At 42.8% G+C, this 19005-nt stretch overlaps 1 protein-coding gene across 1 annotated transcript; it reads left to right on the forward strand.

Moving 5' to 3' along the window:
* Positions 1-5726: 5726 nt before the first annotated feature.
* LOC144769815 (olfactory receptor 1G1-like) lies at positions 5727-6686 on the forward strand. Its single transcript, XM_078654001.1, has one exon. The coding sequence runs from the start codon at positions 5727-5729 to the stop codon at positions 6684-6686; it is 960 nt and encodes a 319-aa protein (XP_078510127.1).
* Positions 6687-19005: the final 12319 nt, after the last annotated feature.

The raw sequence follows: 19005 nt of genomic DNA on the forward strand, positions 1-19005 counted from the left end.
CTGGTTAAAACTAACTATCAAGTTAACTAACAGTCAGCCCATGAGGCATGAAAACCCCCATGATGCAGATACCGTTATCTGACGCAGTCACACTACGGCACAGGAACGTGTTATCTGATTAGGTCATAACGCTTGAGATCTAATTAGACAAGCGACATTCCTCCAGCCCCTGATAAGGCATACGACGTTCTCATAACAAATCAAACCTATGACAACCTGGATAATCCGTGCGGCCATTGTTTTGATTTCACAGAGAACTTTTGCAAAAGAATGTGCTAACGAGCAAGTCGTATGACATCTTTATTGACGTACCTATGTCCATCCTTACGTCAATCTCGGCACCTTTAAGGTATAAATATTGCCGACCTTGCCCTATGCAAACACACGCGTGGTGACAAGACGGAGCAGCCATACTTGCCGAAGCCGAGAGCAGAAGCAGACCCCGCTGGCAGCAGCCCCGCCTTCCTGACGCGCTGAGAGACGCGCTGCTATCTCAAGCCGAGAGACCCAGCACCGGCGCTTCTGGGCAGCCCTCGCAGGCAGCCTGGAATATCGAGAGCAGAGAAAGAGATACCATTCCTCATTCATCCTAACTTCCAGGTACAGAACTGAATAACCCCTCACCGAGAATTCTTTAGTTATTCACTTGGCAAAAACAAACTTAACTTAAACTGTAACTTTCTATTCCCGCCCACGCATTAGACTTAGGTCAGGTACACGGGGTAGGCGTATTTAGAAACACCAGTTGAGTACGTTTAGTCAAATGTATATGTGTATGTAAATATATTTTAATCATTTTAAACATCATATGGCTCAGAAACCATATCAATGTTTTTACAGTATTATTTTATACTATTGCTTTTAATGTATGCACTTTACTTAACTATAAGTATTGCAATAATATCGATCCATTTCTCTTGTACGAGAAAAGAGACTGATCAATAAATAACACCTTTTTATTGAACACGCCCGTCTCTTCCTTTTCTCTACATTCTGATGAGACTAAGAATGCACGTACTGACTGAGTAAAATAATTGCCTTGTGCTCACACGACTCTCGAGATTGACTCTTGATTAGGGGAGAGCAAAGTTGTCATGTTCTATGGTTGTCAGAAACTAAATCCCTTCTTGTCTAATCAGGGGAGTTAATCCTTCCTTGAACATTCGAGAAAGTTTCTAGCGAACTCTGAGCTTAGCTGGCAAACCCAAAAATTAAGTCTAGTATCGACAGTAGTAGACCTAGTTAACGTCTGGCCTAGGCCTTTACTGCCGTAGGTACTATTCCAATGCGCAGAGCCTATTGGGAAAATAGGAGCTACACTACAGATTATCCTGGACTGAAACTCTGAAATGGAACTCTTGAGCCTTCGACGTTCTATATCGACTACAAGACTGAAGACATCTCTCTTGTGGTAAAGGAGTGACTACCCTGTGCAAACAGGCACCACCATTAACTTTACAGTTTGCTTTATCGATGCTCCTCCTAGAACCTGAAGACTCAGGTACTCAGGAACTAGACTTCCAGACTTCTCCAACTCTGATCCACATCCACAGCAAAGCTGAGACCCATGGCGGACACGAGAGACGTGGGACCGGACACCCTGGACATCTTGCATTTTGCTAACAGTGCAACGACCGAGGCACCCTCGAAGTTGTGCATTGGAGTTTGAAAAAGCCCCAGACCCGAGCGCCATTTGCACCAAAGCTCAGCCCTCCATACTCCACGAGTGCTGCATGGGGCCTGCTCTTGCATTTCGGCTCAATGCGTCTTCCCGGTTACTAGCCCGCTGGCTTGTTAGCCCCCCTGAAGACTTTTCTTTGAATCTACACCACTGGCCTGGTTGCTCCAGGCTTGCTCCTGCTTCCCTGCAATGGAGAAGCACCCCAGACCTTGCTGGTCTGAACAGAAGCCCATCTTCATATCCTGCATGGGTTGTGGTTGGCAAGGCTTGTTGGGTCCAATCCCGACACCAACACCGCAGTCAACTAGATCCTTTGTGGGACAGCTCAAATCCAGTTCCTGGTTGTCATCGACGCCTCCTGGTCCTCGTGGCTGAAGAAACAAGCTTCACCTTCTTCACCTGATTCGACACAACATCGCCTGGTTCCTTCCTGGTTCTTTCCTGGTCACTGGCTAGTGACCCAGACTCTGTCCCCTCTGCTTCCAGGTTCTTCAGATCTTCGATCCACCCGGACACTTTTCCTCTGGTCGCCTTCAGCACTTCTTCGCAGCTCTCCATTGGAAACGACCACGAAACCCGACACAAAAAGACACCTATGCACCCGGCTTCCCTGGGTGAGGTAAAACGAGTACTCCGGTGGGTCTTGACTCTCGAAGTATCCTAGTTTAAAAGGGCTCCATCCAAGTTCATCCAGAAGTGTCCATAAAATGTCCTTTTGTAACTTCTTCGATTCCCATTATAACTCAATGGTAACACGTGGCTGTGTTTAGACACTGCACGCGTCTCCCGTGGGCCTCCTACTTCCAATCCATTGGTTGCCAGTGTAGCCCCAGTGATGCTCTAGGCTCTAGGCCTATTCACTATTCCTGAAGTGGTTCTTATACCACTTACTTAGTATATGGTTCGTGAGGCCCCTAGGGCAGAATTGTATTTGTGCAACTTATAGTATGCTTAATGAGTAACTTGTAACGTATCTCGAACTCTGAACTCAACTAGGGATCAGAGGGGTTGTGTTAGTAATAAATACATATATATGTGATTTATACCTTGTGTATTGTCCTTTCATTTGGTATTCAAGGGATTATCATTGATAAAACAACTGTCTTCACATGCTCTCTGAAGTTTTAGCCTAAGACTGCTGGTCCATGCTACCACTAGGATAGCTGATCTATAAGGTTCACTTTACAGCCACCATCATAAGGGTCATTTAGACTGGTGCAAGGTGCCCACTAGAATATTCGACAGCATACCCCAGGCTAACTTCCCACACCAACCACCACCGACCACCAGGCTGTAAAATACAGCCATACATTGGGTTCAGTGGGCACAGGTACCTCTGTATCTGCTGCACTATAGCTGGGTTTGCCTATGAACAAGTAAACGTATTCCTTGGTATGTGGGTTATGGCTTCTGTTTGTGATGGATGCTAAACACACCTCTACCCTACATTACTCGCGTAACTGGCTCCATATATAAACAGCCTCCTCTTTCTTCCCACACCAAAATCTGGTTAGTAAAACCAGCAATTAGTACTGGGCTGCAGAGGACATGTGCCACAACAACTCCTTCATTACTATGCGCCTCTCCCTTACTGTAACATGGATGTTTCTCTCTGCTCCGCTCCGTGGTGCAGGGGAAAAGCACAACTGCAGTGGTCCATGACCCGGTGCAGCCAGGTGAATTTAATAATAAGGAGGAGGTGCTGGTGCACAGTGCGCAGATATCTCTGCCACTGCTGCGTCTACGCGCCACTCTTCAGTTCACCCTTAGCGTGGGGCTGGTGGGTGATGCCGCATGCGCGTTGGGGCTCACGCAATTAAAAGTGCACGTGACTGCCTGGTGAGGCATCCCAGAGACGACTGAGACAGAGAGGCACTGTTGCAGCCATAATTTAATTATTTCTAGCCCCTCTCAGCTGTCTGCAGACTGCCGCCCACAGCAGGTGAGTTTGTCTGTCGACTCAGCATCAATCATCATGATCAGTGGGTACTGGGGGGGCGGGCGTCTCGACCGGGCTAGGTTTATTAAAACAAAGCAAAAGGTATAGGCCCCGGCCCGGTTCTAATCTGCTCAGTAGATTTTTTTTTTGATTTTTTTTTGGGAGTTTTATATAGCGCGAACTAGAACCGAACCGAATCAGTTATCAGAGCGCTTTACATAGAACCAGTTACGTTACATGAGGACACACTTTTCATTTTTTTTTTTTTTAGGCACGGGGAGATTAAGTGATTTGCCCAGAATCACAGGGGGTTATTGGCGTCGTTACCGAGACTCGAACCCAGATCCCCAGGTCCGAGGTCGAGCGCCTTAGCCGTTAGGCCAACCCCTCTGGATTTGATTGTGAGCAGGGCGTAACAAGGTCAGGTGGCTTGACTTGCGCACCGTTATGGGCCGTCGCTGACTGCAGGCAATAAATCAAAAAATGTAATCATGATGATTGTTACCATCAGGGACCGTGACAATCATCATGATTAAAATTGTTGATTCGATTCACGCAGAGCAACTGCATGGTGCGGGCAGACGGGCTGTGATTAAAGTAGGAGAATGAAGGTAATGCAGGCTGCTTCGTTCTCCTACTTATATAACTCGTACTCGCTACTGTGGCCCTGACCCATTTTAGGGAGCGGTCAATAGCACTATCTTCTCCTTTCCAGAACGCACCTATTTCTTAAATTAAATCCCAGGACTAGAAAACTGGTGTCCCGTTTACAGGGGGGAGTCTGGTCACCATTACAGGAGAGAGATAGAAGGGAGGTACTGAGGGAAGAGAGCCCTGTGCACAGGAGGGATGGAAGAGGGGTATTGAGGGCAGCGAGCAATGTGCACGGGAGAGATGGAAGAGGGGTATTGAGGGCAGCAAGCAATGTCCACGAGAGAGATGGAAGAGGGGTACTGAGGGCAGCGAGCAACGTGCACAGGAGAGATGGAAGAGGAGTGCTGAGGGCAGCAAGCAATGTGCACATTAGAGATGGAAGAGGGGTACTGAGGGAAGAGAGCCCTGCTCACAGGAGGGATGGAAGAGGGGTACTGAGGGCAGAGTTCCCTGTGCTGAGGCCAGAGAGCCCTGTGCACATGAGATGGAAGAGGGGTACTGAGGGCAGAATATCAGAGTGATGTTCTTATCCTAACATCAGTCGCTGCGCTTAAGCGGGATCTCTCTCACTTCATTTATCAATGTATTTAATTGAATAGTTGTGCGCTGACTTTTGGCTGGTGGCCACTTTGTAATGCTGTTTTGGATATTGAGTCTAGGTGTATTTCATGTGTAACCAAAACCCCTACATATGCACAGGATGAGCGAAATATGACAGGCTAAGGTCACTTGTTCTTTACTCCGTTCACAGAGCTCCTCTGTGGCACTAACATTTTTCAGTGACTTTTTCCTTGCTTGAGTTGGGAGGCATCCTGTGAGTTTTGTAGAGGGCTAGAAAAACCTCCTTGAAGAGGCAGGTTTTCATTTTTTCCTTTGGCACAGCCAGGTGGGAAGGATCCTGAATTCTGGGTAGAAAGCATTCCAGGGCTGCTCTTCACACCTTCACACCTTCAGTTTGCTTGAAAATGCATCATTTGCCCACTCTTTTTTTTAAATGTTCTCAGGGGAGTACCCCCTGTAGGTGATTCAGCTCGCTCGCTCCCCTCGCTCGCCACAGTGAAGTACGACATTTGGTTTACGCCACACCACATTCAAATGTCACCAGCCACCACTGCTCAAATATGACAAATAACTGTTACTGTAAATACAAAAAGTTTTGTTTGACCTCTGGTTGAAGAATGATACTTGCCTCTCCCAGTTTTAAGAGCTGCACTCTCAGTGTCCCAGATCTAGGAAGAAAATATAGTTCATCAAGAAAACTGGTATTGCACTTTAGATGAGGAGAGAAATAATGATAATACATGTTGGAATAGTACCTCTGTGCTAAGAATGTTTCAATTAATAGTTTTATTTGTTGTTAATGCCTAGTAGGAATCAATCAAATCAATTAACTTCAATGTATTTTATCCACAGGGTATCTTCAATTGCCAGCAGTGCTGCTTTGCTGGATCAATGAATAAAGAAAATCTGAGCTCCCCTGAATATTTTTTAATTGTCGGATTTTCAGGTATTCCACAGTTGCAAATTCCACTTTTTGTTGCATTTTTAATAGTTTATCTGTTAACTCTAGTAGGAAATCTTCTGATCCTTACAACAACTTACTCAAACTCACATCGGCACACACCTATGTACTTCTTCCTGACACATTTGTCCTTTCTTTATATCTGTTACGTCACAGTCCTTTTTCCACAGCTGCTAGCCCACTTCTTTCTGGATGGCATAAAGGTATCTTTTACTGAATGTCTGCTACAGCTGTTTTTTTTCCTAGGCATGGTAACGGTTGAGGTTCTCATTCTTACAGTCATGGCTTATGATCGGTATGTCGCTATCTGCAATCCTCTGCATTACACGACCATCATGAGCAAGGCTGTGTGCATGTGGTTGGCTGCTGGAAGCTGGGGAGTTGGTCTTATAAATGCAGTTCCACATATTGTGTTTGTGTCCAAGCTCTCGTTCTGCAATTCCCACATTATTGACCACTTTTTCTGTGATTTGACGGCCCTGTTAAAGATCTCATGCAGTGGCACTTTCAACAATGAGGCACTCATTTACATCAGTGGAGTTGTAATAGGAATTACGTCATTTATTTTAATCATCATATCTTATAGCAAAGTTGCTGCTTCAATTATGAAAATCAAATCCAAGAGTGGGAAGGACAAGGCCTTGTCCACGTGTGCCTCCCACCTCACTGTGGTTGTTTTATTCTTCGCATCGCTCTGTTCTATGTACATGCGGCCGACGTCCACATATTCAACTACGGACAACAAGATAATGTCTTTGTCATATGTCGCTGTCACTCCACTGTGTAACCCAATAATATACTGCTTGAAAAATACTGAGTTTAAAAAAGCTCTAAGGAAAGCATCATTAATTATGATACTGCAAATACGCTGCATAATTTCAAAGTGCTGAAGCAATAAAAAAGAAATTCATTTTTTAAAGTACTATTGTAATACAATTACATGCACTGATGTATTGATCCCAAACTGTTTATGTTTTTCCAAAGTACAGTCTTGTTGCAATTGTTTTAGAAGTCTTATAGAAAAAAGGATTTGCAAAGACACAACCATTTAATTGCAGTACTGTTTCACAAGAGGAGTGGTTGCAGATATGTTTATAAAAGTAACATTATTATGTTAAATCATGAATAAAAAGATCTCAGTGAAATAAAAAGTTGGGATTTAGATGTTTTACAAAATGTAAACAAAGTATACAGTTTTCTACATCATCTAGCTTTTTGTTACTTGTTACGTTGTTTAATTTCTATTTTCCTAATTTTGCATGCCTTACAACATTTTAGATATAAACTGTGCAGCCACCATGTCTTCCCTTTCAGGGATCCCTGTTAAACTAGAGGCACACAGAAGCTTAGAGGCTTCAAAATACCAGGATTCTGTATGTTCTCTGACATAGGTTGCAAACATGATTGAGACTAGTTTGAAGGCTTCAACAATCATAAAATGCACATAAGACGAATAATGGCTACGGTGCTCAGCTCACTCATCATGAGAGCGAGTCATTGTGACTCTGCAAGCGTAGCTTAGTCATCTAAGTAGAGTTATACAAAACAGCAATCCCTGTCAATTACATGAGGGCCAATAAAGAGCCCCATTCTCTGTGATGTTTTTCACAGTGTTGTCTCTATCGTGTACTGTAGTCTTTACAATTAAAATGTGTCTTTATGTTAGGTGGTAGAGAAGTTTTTCTTCATTAAACCTGTCCCATTACCAAAGAGAAATTCAAAAATTAGGTACTCATCTCATTTTTTCCTTTTACCTCTATCCCCTCACCCAATTTAATTTAGTCCAGGATTTGTTGAAAAATAGGAAGTTGTGGCGATTTTAATAAAAGGCCTGCAGAAACAGCAGAACGTTTGCATTTGAATGTGCTTGATAATCTGCTCCTTGTGCAGAGTAAAGCCTTTCAGTCATTGGTGGACAAAATATTTACTCTGATCGGAGCCATTCTGTATGAATAGTCTGAAAAGAAGACTACGATGTTGCGTTAAACAAGTCTCCAAAATGTAGCCTTCAAGCCTCCATTGTCCCCCTTTAAAATTCTTCAAGATGTTAGATTTTGAAGTAATGGATGTGCTGGGAAGTCTAGTACCAGTGCACTGACAATGAATCAAATAGGGTTGCATGACATTACAATGAATACCTTTTGCATGCATGCCTTTAACGCGCAGTGAATGATCCATGCATTGCCTTTGCAACTCAAGTATTTCCCACATGTACACCTTTACGATGTACATATATATTCACTGAAAAAGCAAATGTTACATTGATGTTATAGTTAGGGTCAGATTTCTTAAGCTGAACTCTGCCTGTGGCACTGCCTACACTGATTGGGTGGCCTTGCCCTATCAGAAGCATGGTCGGGAGGAGCCAGTTCTGCCTCTAGGCCATTTCAGGCCGGTCGCAGCGCGGACGCAGTAATCTGCTATTACCTGATTGAAGCGCATGCTAGTGTTCATTGTTGCAGTCTAATGTCCCGTTTTTTAAATCTACTTTTAAATTTCACTGCACTTTGCTGCTACTGTTGTTTGAGCTCATTTAGGCTAAACTCTGCCTGCAGCACTGCCTACTCTGATTGGGTGGCCTTGTCCAATCAGATGCAAGGTCGGGAGGAGCCAGTGTTGCCCCCCGGCCATTTCAGTTCGGTCACAGCACTGACACATGCCTCTTGTGTGCTGAAGAGCGCAAAAGGCAAGTCAGTCTGTGCCCATCCAGGCCTGGATGCTGCAAGGTGCCAGGCACAAGAAAATGGCCTGCTCGGTTCCGCTCCTTCCCTGAAAGTTTGGGGGTGAATCATCAAGTGGGGGCTGAGAAAAAAGGGGTGTCCCAAAATGTGTTTTCCCCATGCAATTTTCCAAAGGGACCTTTAGCCAGGGCTACATCCCGAACGGCTGAACGGAATTACACCAAATTTGGCATTGAGGTAGAGTTCGGTTAGCAGATTGTGCTTTTTGTTAAATGATGTAAATCCATTCAGTAGTTCCTTAGAAAATTACTGTTAAAATCATAGCGATATCTAGAGACGGAGTACAGCACGCATACAGAAATGCGTACAATTACGAGCAAGAGCTGCATGCTGATTGGCTGTCAACTGTGCGTGAACACTCCAAACCAGGAAGTGTTAGCTGCCATCTTGTTCGTCGCTAGAAGCGACTCACAAGAAAACGGTAAAACAAAGTTGAGAAATAAGGAAAGGTGGCAGGGTAGAAACATCCTGACCCTCAAGGCTCAATTTTTACGCGTATGATATACATATGCGTTGGAAAAGGGAAATAAAAAATAGAAGTCTGTTTTATTCATTATGTCCCGGGGGGAACATTTCGGGGGCAATTTTTTTCATAATGGGGGTTTGTAAGGTGCCCCGAGCACCGGGGAAAGCCACCCCCCTGTGGTTTTATTTTGAAGTATGCGGGGGGGTTATGATCCTCTTCCCCTCAGTCTCCGGGACCGTCACCCCGACGAGGCTTTTTAAAAAAATATATATTTTTTTTAAAAGTGTGTTTTCAGCTCTTCCTCTCCCTCTCCCCGTCCATGTCGCGGGGAATGCCACCTTCCTGGTGCAGTAATATGTAAAATGACCTTCCAGCCCCGGGTACCTGCACCCCCCTACTGAAACCCTTGGTGGCCCTGGGGTCCACCATCTCCCAGGGTCGGTTCTTGCAGTGTCTCGGGGTGCGTGCTTCCTGGATACTGCTGTTTGGTATGGTAGGGCGGTACCGTTGCCGCTTTCACTTTAGCACAGAAAAACGCTTTCCTATTTGAAAAAGAGAGCAAGTTAATCTGTACTCTCTTTCAAGAAAGCAGATTGTTTTTCGAAAGAGAGAGCAGCATATTAGGTGATGTCTCTGATAAAGCAATGCGGGCACCCGAAGGACGCGGGGAACCGTATGTGTTCGTGGGGGCATTGGGGCGAAAAAAAAGTTATTTTTAAGAACTAACTTTAGTGGTCAAAAAAGAGCTATATTTCTATTATAGTATGTAAAACTTTTCGGGTTTTTTTTTGTGCACCAGTTGTACTCTCTACGCATGCGCAGCCTCGTTTCCAAGACAACGTATTTTTCATATTTCTACAAGTTCGCCAAGCAAACCTCTCCTCATTTCAGGTATTAAATTTGCTGCTTTCTTTTCCCGGGCCGTGTGTGTCATCCACTGCTATGCTTTTGTAATATATTAATAAACATATTGTATCTATGTTTATTTGAAATGTAGTGTCGAGGCGCCAAACGTTGATTACATACTCCGTCTAACGCCATTTTAGTAATTTTTCTACGTTATTTTTATTATACCTGTTACTTTCATTTTACTCTCCGCTTAACTTCTCTAAGACCCATGAGATATCCTGGCACAGACACCACGGTGTTTGTCCTTGGCCTCCAATCTTATGACTTGGTCACACGTAAACCTAAAAGCTGATTTGAAGGACGCCACCTTCCTGGGGCAGTAATATGTAAAATGACCTTCCAGCCCCGGGTACCTGCACTCCCTGAGGTTTTTAAATGTTGGGAGGGGATCACGCTGCCCCCCTCCTGGAATGCTTGGTACCCCTGGGGTTCAACATCTCCCAGGGTCCGTTCTTGCAGTGTCTCGGGGTGCGTACCTCCGGGACACTGCTGTTTGGTATGGTATGGCGGTACCGTCGCTGCTTTTACTTTACCACAGGAAACCACTTTCCTATTTGAAAAAGAGAGCAAGTTAATCTGTTCTCTCTTTCAAGAAAGCAGATTGTTTTTCGAAAAAGAGAGTAGCATATGAGGTGATATCTCTGATAAAGCAATGCGGGCTCACGAAGGACGCAGGGAGCCGTCTGCAATTGTGGGGGGGTTGGGGCTAAAAAAAAAAAAAAAAAAAAAAATGTTCTTTTTAAGAACTTACTTTACTGGTCAAAAAAAGAGCTATATTTCTATGATAGTATATAAAACTTTCCAGTTTTTGTTGTGCACCAGTTGTACTCTCTACGCATGCGCAGCCTAGTTTCCTAGCCCACGTTTTTTTATTTTTCTTCAAGTTCACCAAACAAACCTCTCCTCGTTTCAAGTATTACATTTGCCGCTTTCTTTTCCCGGGCAGTGTGTGTCATCTGCTGCTATACTTTTGTAATATATTAATAAACATATTGTATTTATGTTTATTTGAAATGTAGTGTTGAGGCACCAAACGTTGATTACATACTCCGTGTTTCGCCATTTTAGTAGTTTTTCTCCGTTATTTTTATTATACCTGTTACTTTCATCTTACTCTCAGCTTATCTTCTCCAAGATCCATGAGATTTCCTGGCACAGACACCACGGTGTTTGTCCTTGTCCTCTGATCTTTTGACTTGGTCACACGTATACCTAAAAACTGATTTGAAGGACGTAAGCCAGAGCCATTACAACGCGTGTTTGTCAACACAAAGATATTATTATTATTATTATTATTATTAAAGGCTTTTATAGCGCGCTCCATTACTAAAAAAATTGTATCCTGGCGCGTTGAGGGCGGAGCAGATTGAGAGAGAGCAGATACCTGCAGACACTACATGGGGGAGGTTTAAACTATAGTATTGAAGAGATGAGTTTTTAGACCTTTCTTAAATGCACCAAGAGTGGATGCAGTTTTCAGACGGAGGGGCAGAGTATTCCAAGATTTGGCTGCTCTTACTGAAATAGATTGGCCGCCAAGTCTACAGTATTTAAATTTGGGGATGGACATTTGGCACAGATTAGCCGATCGCAGTGGGCGGTTAGGGACATACAAGGAAAATCTTTTTCTCAAGTAAACAGGGCCAGTTTGATGAATAGCTCGGTAGGCAAGCACTAAAATTTTAAATAGAATCCTATGAGCAACTGGGAGCCAGTGAAGAGCGTGGAGAAGAGGGCGAGCACTAGAACGCCTGGGGACATTAAACAGAAGTCTAGCGGCGGCATTCTGGATAACCTGAAGGCGATGGATCAGATATGCCGGCAATCCGCAGAATAGTCCATTCGCGTAGTCGAGCCTAGAAAGTACTAAGGCACGGATAACAGTCTCTTTAGCTTCTTTTGGAAGGAGGGGAAAGAACCTGCGTAAAGTTTTTAAAGTAGAAAAACAAACGCCAGTGAGTTTCTTTAGATGGTCCTCAAACTTAAGGTTCTGACCGAACCAAACCCCTAAGTTTTTCACCGGGCCAGATGAGGCTTTTGGTGGGGGAAGGTCCGCAGGCCATAGACGTTCACTAAAATCCTCGGGAAAAGAGCCATACAACAAAATCTCGGATTTACTTTCATTACATTTTAGCTGGGTACTTGCAAGCCATTGAATAATAGAGGACAGACAGAGTTGGGCCGCCGACGTATCTAAATTATCTTTGGACCAGGTAAACAGAAGTTGGGTATCGTCGGCGTACGCCATAGTTTTAGCCCCCAACTGTTCTGCGAGATAGATCAAAGGGGTGAGATAAATGTTAAAAAGCAGAGGGCTTAAAGTAGACCCCTGCGGAACACCAGTGGAAAGTAATTTGGGGGTGGAGGCAAAAGGAGGCAACCAGACTTGTTGAGTGCGATGACTCAAAAATGAGGTCAGCCAGTCAAAAGCAGGTCCCACAATGCCTATGTCGGCCAGTCTGGAGAGTAGAAGGGAGTGAGGCACCGTATCGAAGGCAGCAGAGAGGTCAAGTAAAATCAGAGCCGCTCTGCCGCCTTCGTCCAAACACTCCCGAATAGCCTCCGATATTTCGACTAAGGCCGTCTCGGTACTGTAGGCGGCCCTAAAACCGGACTGGGCTGGATGTAGTGCTTCCGTGGATTCAACAAATTTATCCAGCTGATTGAAGACAGTCTTTTCGCATATTTTTGCTAGCGCAGGAAGCAAAGATAATGGGCGGAAATTAGACGGAGTGGCTGGATCTAATCCATTTTTTTTTAATAATGGGAGCAGTTTAGCTTGTTTCCAGCAAACGGGAACAGTAGCCGTGAGAAGCGAGAGGTTAATAATCTGGGTAACCTCATTTCCCACTGTTTCCGCTAAGCCCGCAAGAACTCTAGCCGGGCATGGATCAGAAGGAGATCCGGATTTTAAGGCAGCAACAATAGCAATGATGTCAGAATTAGATTGAGGGGAGAAGGTGGCCAATTTCTCGGTGCGAGGGGGCATTAAAGGAAGTGGAGTTATTAGGGAAGGTGAAAGGCCGTTGCAAACATTTTGCAAATCCACCTGAATTCTAACAATTTTATCAACAAAAAATTCAGATAGTTCTTCACACCATTTCTCTGATGCACGCAGCAGAGGTTGTGACGCACAAGGAGATACAAAACTTTTTACAATCGCAAAAACTTCTCTACTATTGTTGTTTGCTTTATTAATGCGACCAGCAAAATAGCTACTTTTGGCAGATCTGATGGCTGCGTAATACTTTTTTTGCGCAGTCCGCAGATCCTTTTTTGCTTCAGGAAGATACGCTTGTCTCCACACCCGCTCCAGCTTTTTACAGCCTGATTTAAGGGTACGGAGGGCTTGGGAAAACCATGGTTTGGAGGGGGTAGCACGAAGTCTGCAGACTCGGCTATTTTTGATTGATGCCGCCGTCGCACCTTTCACCCATTGATTGAATGTGCTGGCTGCGGCCTCAATATCAGGAGGGAACACTGGACGAGAAGCAGCAAGGCCGTCTGAGAGAATATCTAAGTTAATCTTCTGCGTATGGGCGCTATGAGGATGGGGCACAGCAGAAGTCAATGAAGGCCAGGAAAATCTAATAAGCTTATGGTCCGACCAGATCACTGTCTCAGGATGGGCCATACTGATGTCAAAGTTCGAACATACCAGGTCTAAAATATGACCTCCTTGATGGGTTGGGGCAACCACCCATTGTTCTATTGTTCTAGCTGGGCCATGGAAAGAGCTTCGGCAAGGCGAACCGCCTCTGGTAGGTCCGAACTATCTACATGGATATTGAAGTCACCCAGGAGAAGATACCGGGAATGACGTAGAATCCGGGGGACTATGGTCTCTTCTAAGACCTGCACAAAGTTGCCGATATAACCTGGGGGGCGGTAAACCAGCGTGCCACCTATGGATGAATGAGCATTGAATATTAGAGAAAAGTGGAGCATCTCAGCTTCCGCCAGCTGTTCTTGGGAATCATAAGAAAAAGTCCACAGTTCTCTAAAGACAACCGCAGTCCCACCTCCTCGGCCCGAAGGGCGGTCAGATCGAAATATTTTAAATCCGCGGGGGATGGCAAGTTCAACATTTAAGATTATGCGTTTAACATAGGTGGTAAAGGCATACTAGTTGTAAAAGCATGTGTGGTAAAGCCATATGCTTGCTAATGGCTTCGTTATGACGATCACGCGTGGTTATGACCGCGTTGTAATGGCTGTTTCCCTCCAGGACACTGTAGGAACCGGGTCTGGGCGTGGTGTAATCCCGGGCACCAGGCGGAGGGTCCGTAGTCCCTCTCATATAATATAGAAATTTTTGTGGGGTGATTGTTTCTGTGGTTTGAGCGGCGTCATTGAGGCCCACACTTAATTTTGTAGGGTGGTAGGTTTGCATGGGAAATGGCGCAAGAGGTTTGTAAATGTGGTACACATTGTTTCGTATTAGTTTGATTTCTTTACCATGTTGTAGTGTACCCAGAGAAAATATAAGTCAGTACTTTTCAATCTTACTCTTGCACATCTTACTATAGTACTTGAACATTATTACTTTACACAAAAGTGGCGTAATAAGCTTGTAGATCTGTTTGTCAGACTGTTGTAACCTATGTGTTGTCACTGCTCGGAGCTAATTTTACCTTTTAGACAGTGAAGCTAGTGCACACTACCCACTCACTCCTTTCACAGATAATTTGTTGTTGTTTCGGAAACAAAATTGTTTGTCACCTAGTGCCATTGGCGTGATTGAAACATGGTGCTCTTCGTGTGGAAGAATCCTTCACTGTAATCAAGAGAGTAAATCATTTCAATTCAGATAAGTTGTATACAGCAGAGTGGAGATAACAGCGTCCAAATCTTTAAAAAAGAAAGAGAAATTATGTGAGAGAGTAAGAAAGAGAAAGGGAAAAAAGGATATTAAGACGTGGGAGAGACACACACGACAGGGGAGGGGTAAGTGAATCCAGAGGCGCAACCAGTCAAAAATAACGGGGGTGAGGAGGCTAGAAAAAATTTGGGGTGGGGGCTTTAGTTCAAGCAAAAAGAAGAGTGGAGCTGCAGGGGCTGTAAGCGGGGGGGATTATCAAAGCCTCATTAACAAGAAAAATGTCTTTAAAAGACATGTCACGTACTCGGGTGCGAGTGTGTGTGGGCCTAGAAAGCTATCTCATCCTTGCTGCAGCCCCGTTAGCCCAATGTTTTTTTGCGCCTGCTGCATACTACATATTATCTCCTTTGACAGATAACTTCCTGAAGCTGTACATCTAAAAGATATTAAAAGAAAGATGTTATGATTGGTAATTCTTGCGATATTAATTTGTAGTTAGATAATATTGCGCTTTTATAGTCGTTTGATTGTCAGATTTCTACGAACTGTTTGTATTGTGAATATATTCCAGACATTTCAGCAATTATAAAAACTTTACTGCTATTGGGGAAAAAAATGTAAATTAATACATTATGTAGGAGTGTGTCCGTCTAAAATACTGTCGCATTTTTGTATGTAGTCAGCTACAACCCTTTGACTCCTTCTGATGCATACTCAAGCCTCACTTCTCACCTTTTCGTGGAAGACACCTTCTTCATGAGGTAGTTCCGATCTCCAACAAAGAAGTCTCATATATGGTTCCGAGTCTTGATATCTCTATGGCTAACGACATATTCGTGCTCCCATCATCATCATCGCAGGTTCTTCATCTGCTCAGTGCTTCGGGCACCGCTAACTCAGTGACCAAAGAGGCCACTAATTTGGTATTGGGCCCCTTGTTCTGTGCTTTGGGAACAACTCTAAAATGGCATAGAACATGTGCGCCCCGTCTTTTTTATACATAGGGTCACGTGTGTAGTGACGGATGTGCTGGATAGGTGTGGTGTGGGTGTATACCAGCCATGAGAGAGTGTGTGTCGATCTGACAACTAGACCTGCAACTAAGAAAGCACTATAATGGAAATCTGGGCTTTGTACTGTTGTTGTGTTTTTCTGGTAGCGTAAGAGTGGCCTGTACTAACGTATTCAGTCTCGATTAATTTATCACCTCCCCTAGGGGCTATTAAATGTTGGGAGAGGGGTCAATATTTGTGTTGACTTTTCTTCTTTAGTGTGTAGTGCTATATTGTATTATAAAATGTATAAGTCTTCAAACTAGCTTTACTCTTACGATGTACGTGCGATTTTTCCGTAATTGATTTCAAAAGTAAGATACGCTTTTTTACAGTTTTGAAAAACTATTTTTATGATTATCCCAGATAATGTCTTCTCTTAATATGTACATTAAATACATAAATATATGATTTTGAATAATTAGAATCTTACATGGAGTACGTGTACGGGGAGCCATATATGACGTCACGCGGGATATTTTTATTTTTTATTATAAAACGCAGGGTACGGGTTTTGGGTGAAAAAGAAAAAAAAACGTGAAGCCCGCTTTATTGTTAATTAGCCTCCGGGGGGGTCAAATCTTTGGGGCTATTTGTTTTTCATAATGGGGGGCCTAGAGGGTCTCCCCTGCGTAGGGATCGCTACCCCCCAGATGTTTAAGTATATATATGCGGGGGGAGCTCATGGCCCCCCGGAGTTCCGGGGACCACTTTCTCCTGCACTCGATTCCCTCCGCCCTCCCCCACTTCTGGGGCCTCTTTTTATTAAAAAAAACAGTGCAAAGGTGTTGCAAATGTGGTATTTTGGTTTCGTTTCTGTCTTGTAGAGGACCCAAGGGAAATATAATGTTTTTTTGTAAGGCCACTACTTTTCTGCCTGTTACTATAGTAACAGTTCATGGATCAGTTGTTTGAGTACAGAGGTTAGAAGTTCACCACAATATGTTGGTAATTGAAATACTTACTGTGCTGTAGATTTATATATTTTTTTTCATAGGAACCTTTAGTCGTAGGAGAAGTTTGTGGAAAAGTTTTATGAAGGATTCCTTCCTGTTCTTGAAGTATTAGGGTAATGTGCTCCAAGCGGAACTTTACGAAGTTTAATGTTCATTGGCTGTAAAGTATTAGAAGTGGAAGGCTTAGCAGTCGTTCCTTGCTCGTCTTTGGAGAACATGGACATTTTATTAGCTAAAGTGTTCCGAACACAAGTTTGCTCCTTATTGGGTGGGAACGGTTCACTGTTGTCAGTGATATTGTGATACATTTTCCAAAGGAGTATGGGGTAAGAAAGTGGTAGAGGGTAGGTTAGGAAAACTATTATCTGTGTGTAGTGCCCATAAGGTGGTGGAGAGGAATTATGAGGTAAACAATTTTTTATACATGTTTTAAGGGCCATTCATATAATTGCCACGTGGTGTATAAATCACGGCGGAAAAATGACAATGTTTTGCGCTGTTTTCTTTTATCAAGATTGTAGGTGATATACTTCTTAGTACTACTATTTAATTATAATGTCATGTTTACTTTCTTGATGGGGAGGTGTGGTTGCGCAGCAAAAAATTCAGTCTAGGTTTGAAACAGTTTTTATTAAGCAAATACAAATAAACTTTCTTCAGAAACTGTCGTAGTATATATGAAAGGGGTGACAATTAAAAATGAAATTTCATAAAATATCAGTTGAGCGTGGCTATATAGTTGATTTTTGTGCTACAGTTTGTAAAACTGTTGCCCCACATTCTTGTTGATGTAAGAGGGCATCAGTTACTATTAGATAAAGTAGAATAGAAGTGCTACAAGAAAAACTCCCGCACTACATTATCTCAGAAAGAACAAGTAAAACATTAAAATCTAAATGGTTTGATATTACATAGAAATGCATGCATTATTATTTAAAAAATGTGTATTCTGTACAATTCAGAAAAATGCTGTCGTAGTGTTTACAAGTTGCAGACTGTTCCGCTAATAAATCACATACTCACCAAAGAATATATAGAATGTTACTCTTATAATATATAGTACATGTCCTATATATTCTTCAGGGAGAAGGTGAATAGGAATCGCAAATAAGAATAGAAAATAACATTCAGAAATGTAGGGTTTATTAAATATTTAAAGTAACAAAGTATGCATGATAGGTATATTTTAATATATATAAAAATATTTGATCAAGTTTTTAAAAATATTTGATAATTATATCACAGATGGCGCTGAAAAATCTCCCATTCCTGTTCTGTACCAATAGGACAATCTATTATAATATAATGATTGATACCATTGCTGCAGTAAAAAGAAAAGGAAATTAAAGTTATGTATTTAACAGAACATCCATAATGAAATATTTTCGAGCGGTAATTATTTTCTGAACTTCTTTCCTCCGGAGGTGAAAAAATCAGGTCTTCGTGGTGACGGTCAGAAACTCCTCTGAGATCATGACGATGAGAATAATAATATGTGTATATTCTCAAAGCATATGAGCACAAGGGGAAAATAGACTGAAAGCCGCAAGCCGGTAACGTTGCTTACTTATCGTTACTGTTTGTGACGACGGATTGTGAATTCCGCTAGGATCACTATGACTGTTAATGTTATAATGTACATATTAACAGTAAGTGATCTCTACAGGAAAACATAATAACAAGTGCATTATTGTCACGTTGATGGTAAATGTTTAGGGTTTGCGTCGACGGGTTAGCAACACCTCTCGAGCGTAGTACAGTATGAATATTATAATATAAAAAGTCACTATATATAAGGTTAAAGGAGCCAGAAAAGGAGTAATATTTGTTATAATATATCTGTATCTAAGAACAAGCTGCTGACGTTACAGAGAAAAAGGAAAAAACATGTAATACATTTTTTTTCTACATATAAATGTTTAAATATTGACAAATAGTCACAATTTATAACTAAGTACTATGCCTATGCCATCTTGAAACAACTTACAACTCCAGAATATGTTTGTTGACGCAAAAAGAGAATCTGATGCTGGAGAACGGAACCTGCAACAGAGATTGGCGATTCAGAAATAACTCAGGAAAACGAAACTAATTGCACAGAAGGTGTGGTTTACACAGTTTTTTGTTGTTTAGTAGTCTACAGAAGGAAGATGTAGCTCCGCCTTTGTAGATGGCACGTTTGCAGTTTACACGTTCTCACGTTTTAACTGTTTTTCATCTGCACGTGTTCAGAAAAGTTTCAAACTGTGAAGCTGTAAAGGTT

This window comes from Lissotriton helveticus, chromosome 7 (assembly GCF_964261635.1).
Source record: "Lissotriton helveticus chromosome 7, aLisHel1.1, whole genome shotgun sequence".
NCBI classification, from domain to species: Eukaryota; Metazoa; Chordata; class Amphibia; order Caudata; family Salamandridae; genus Lissotriton; species Lissotriton helveticus.

Coding starts and splice junctions, on each gene's coding strand:
- LOC144769815 (XM_078654001.1), top strand. CDS start 5,727: ATGAATAAAGAAAATCTGAGCTCCCCTGAATATTTTTTAATTGTCGGA.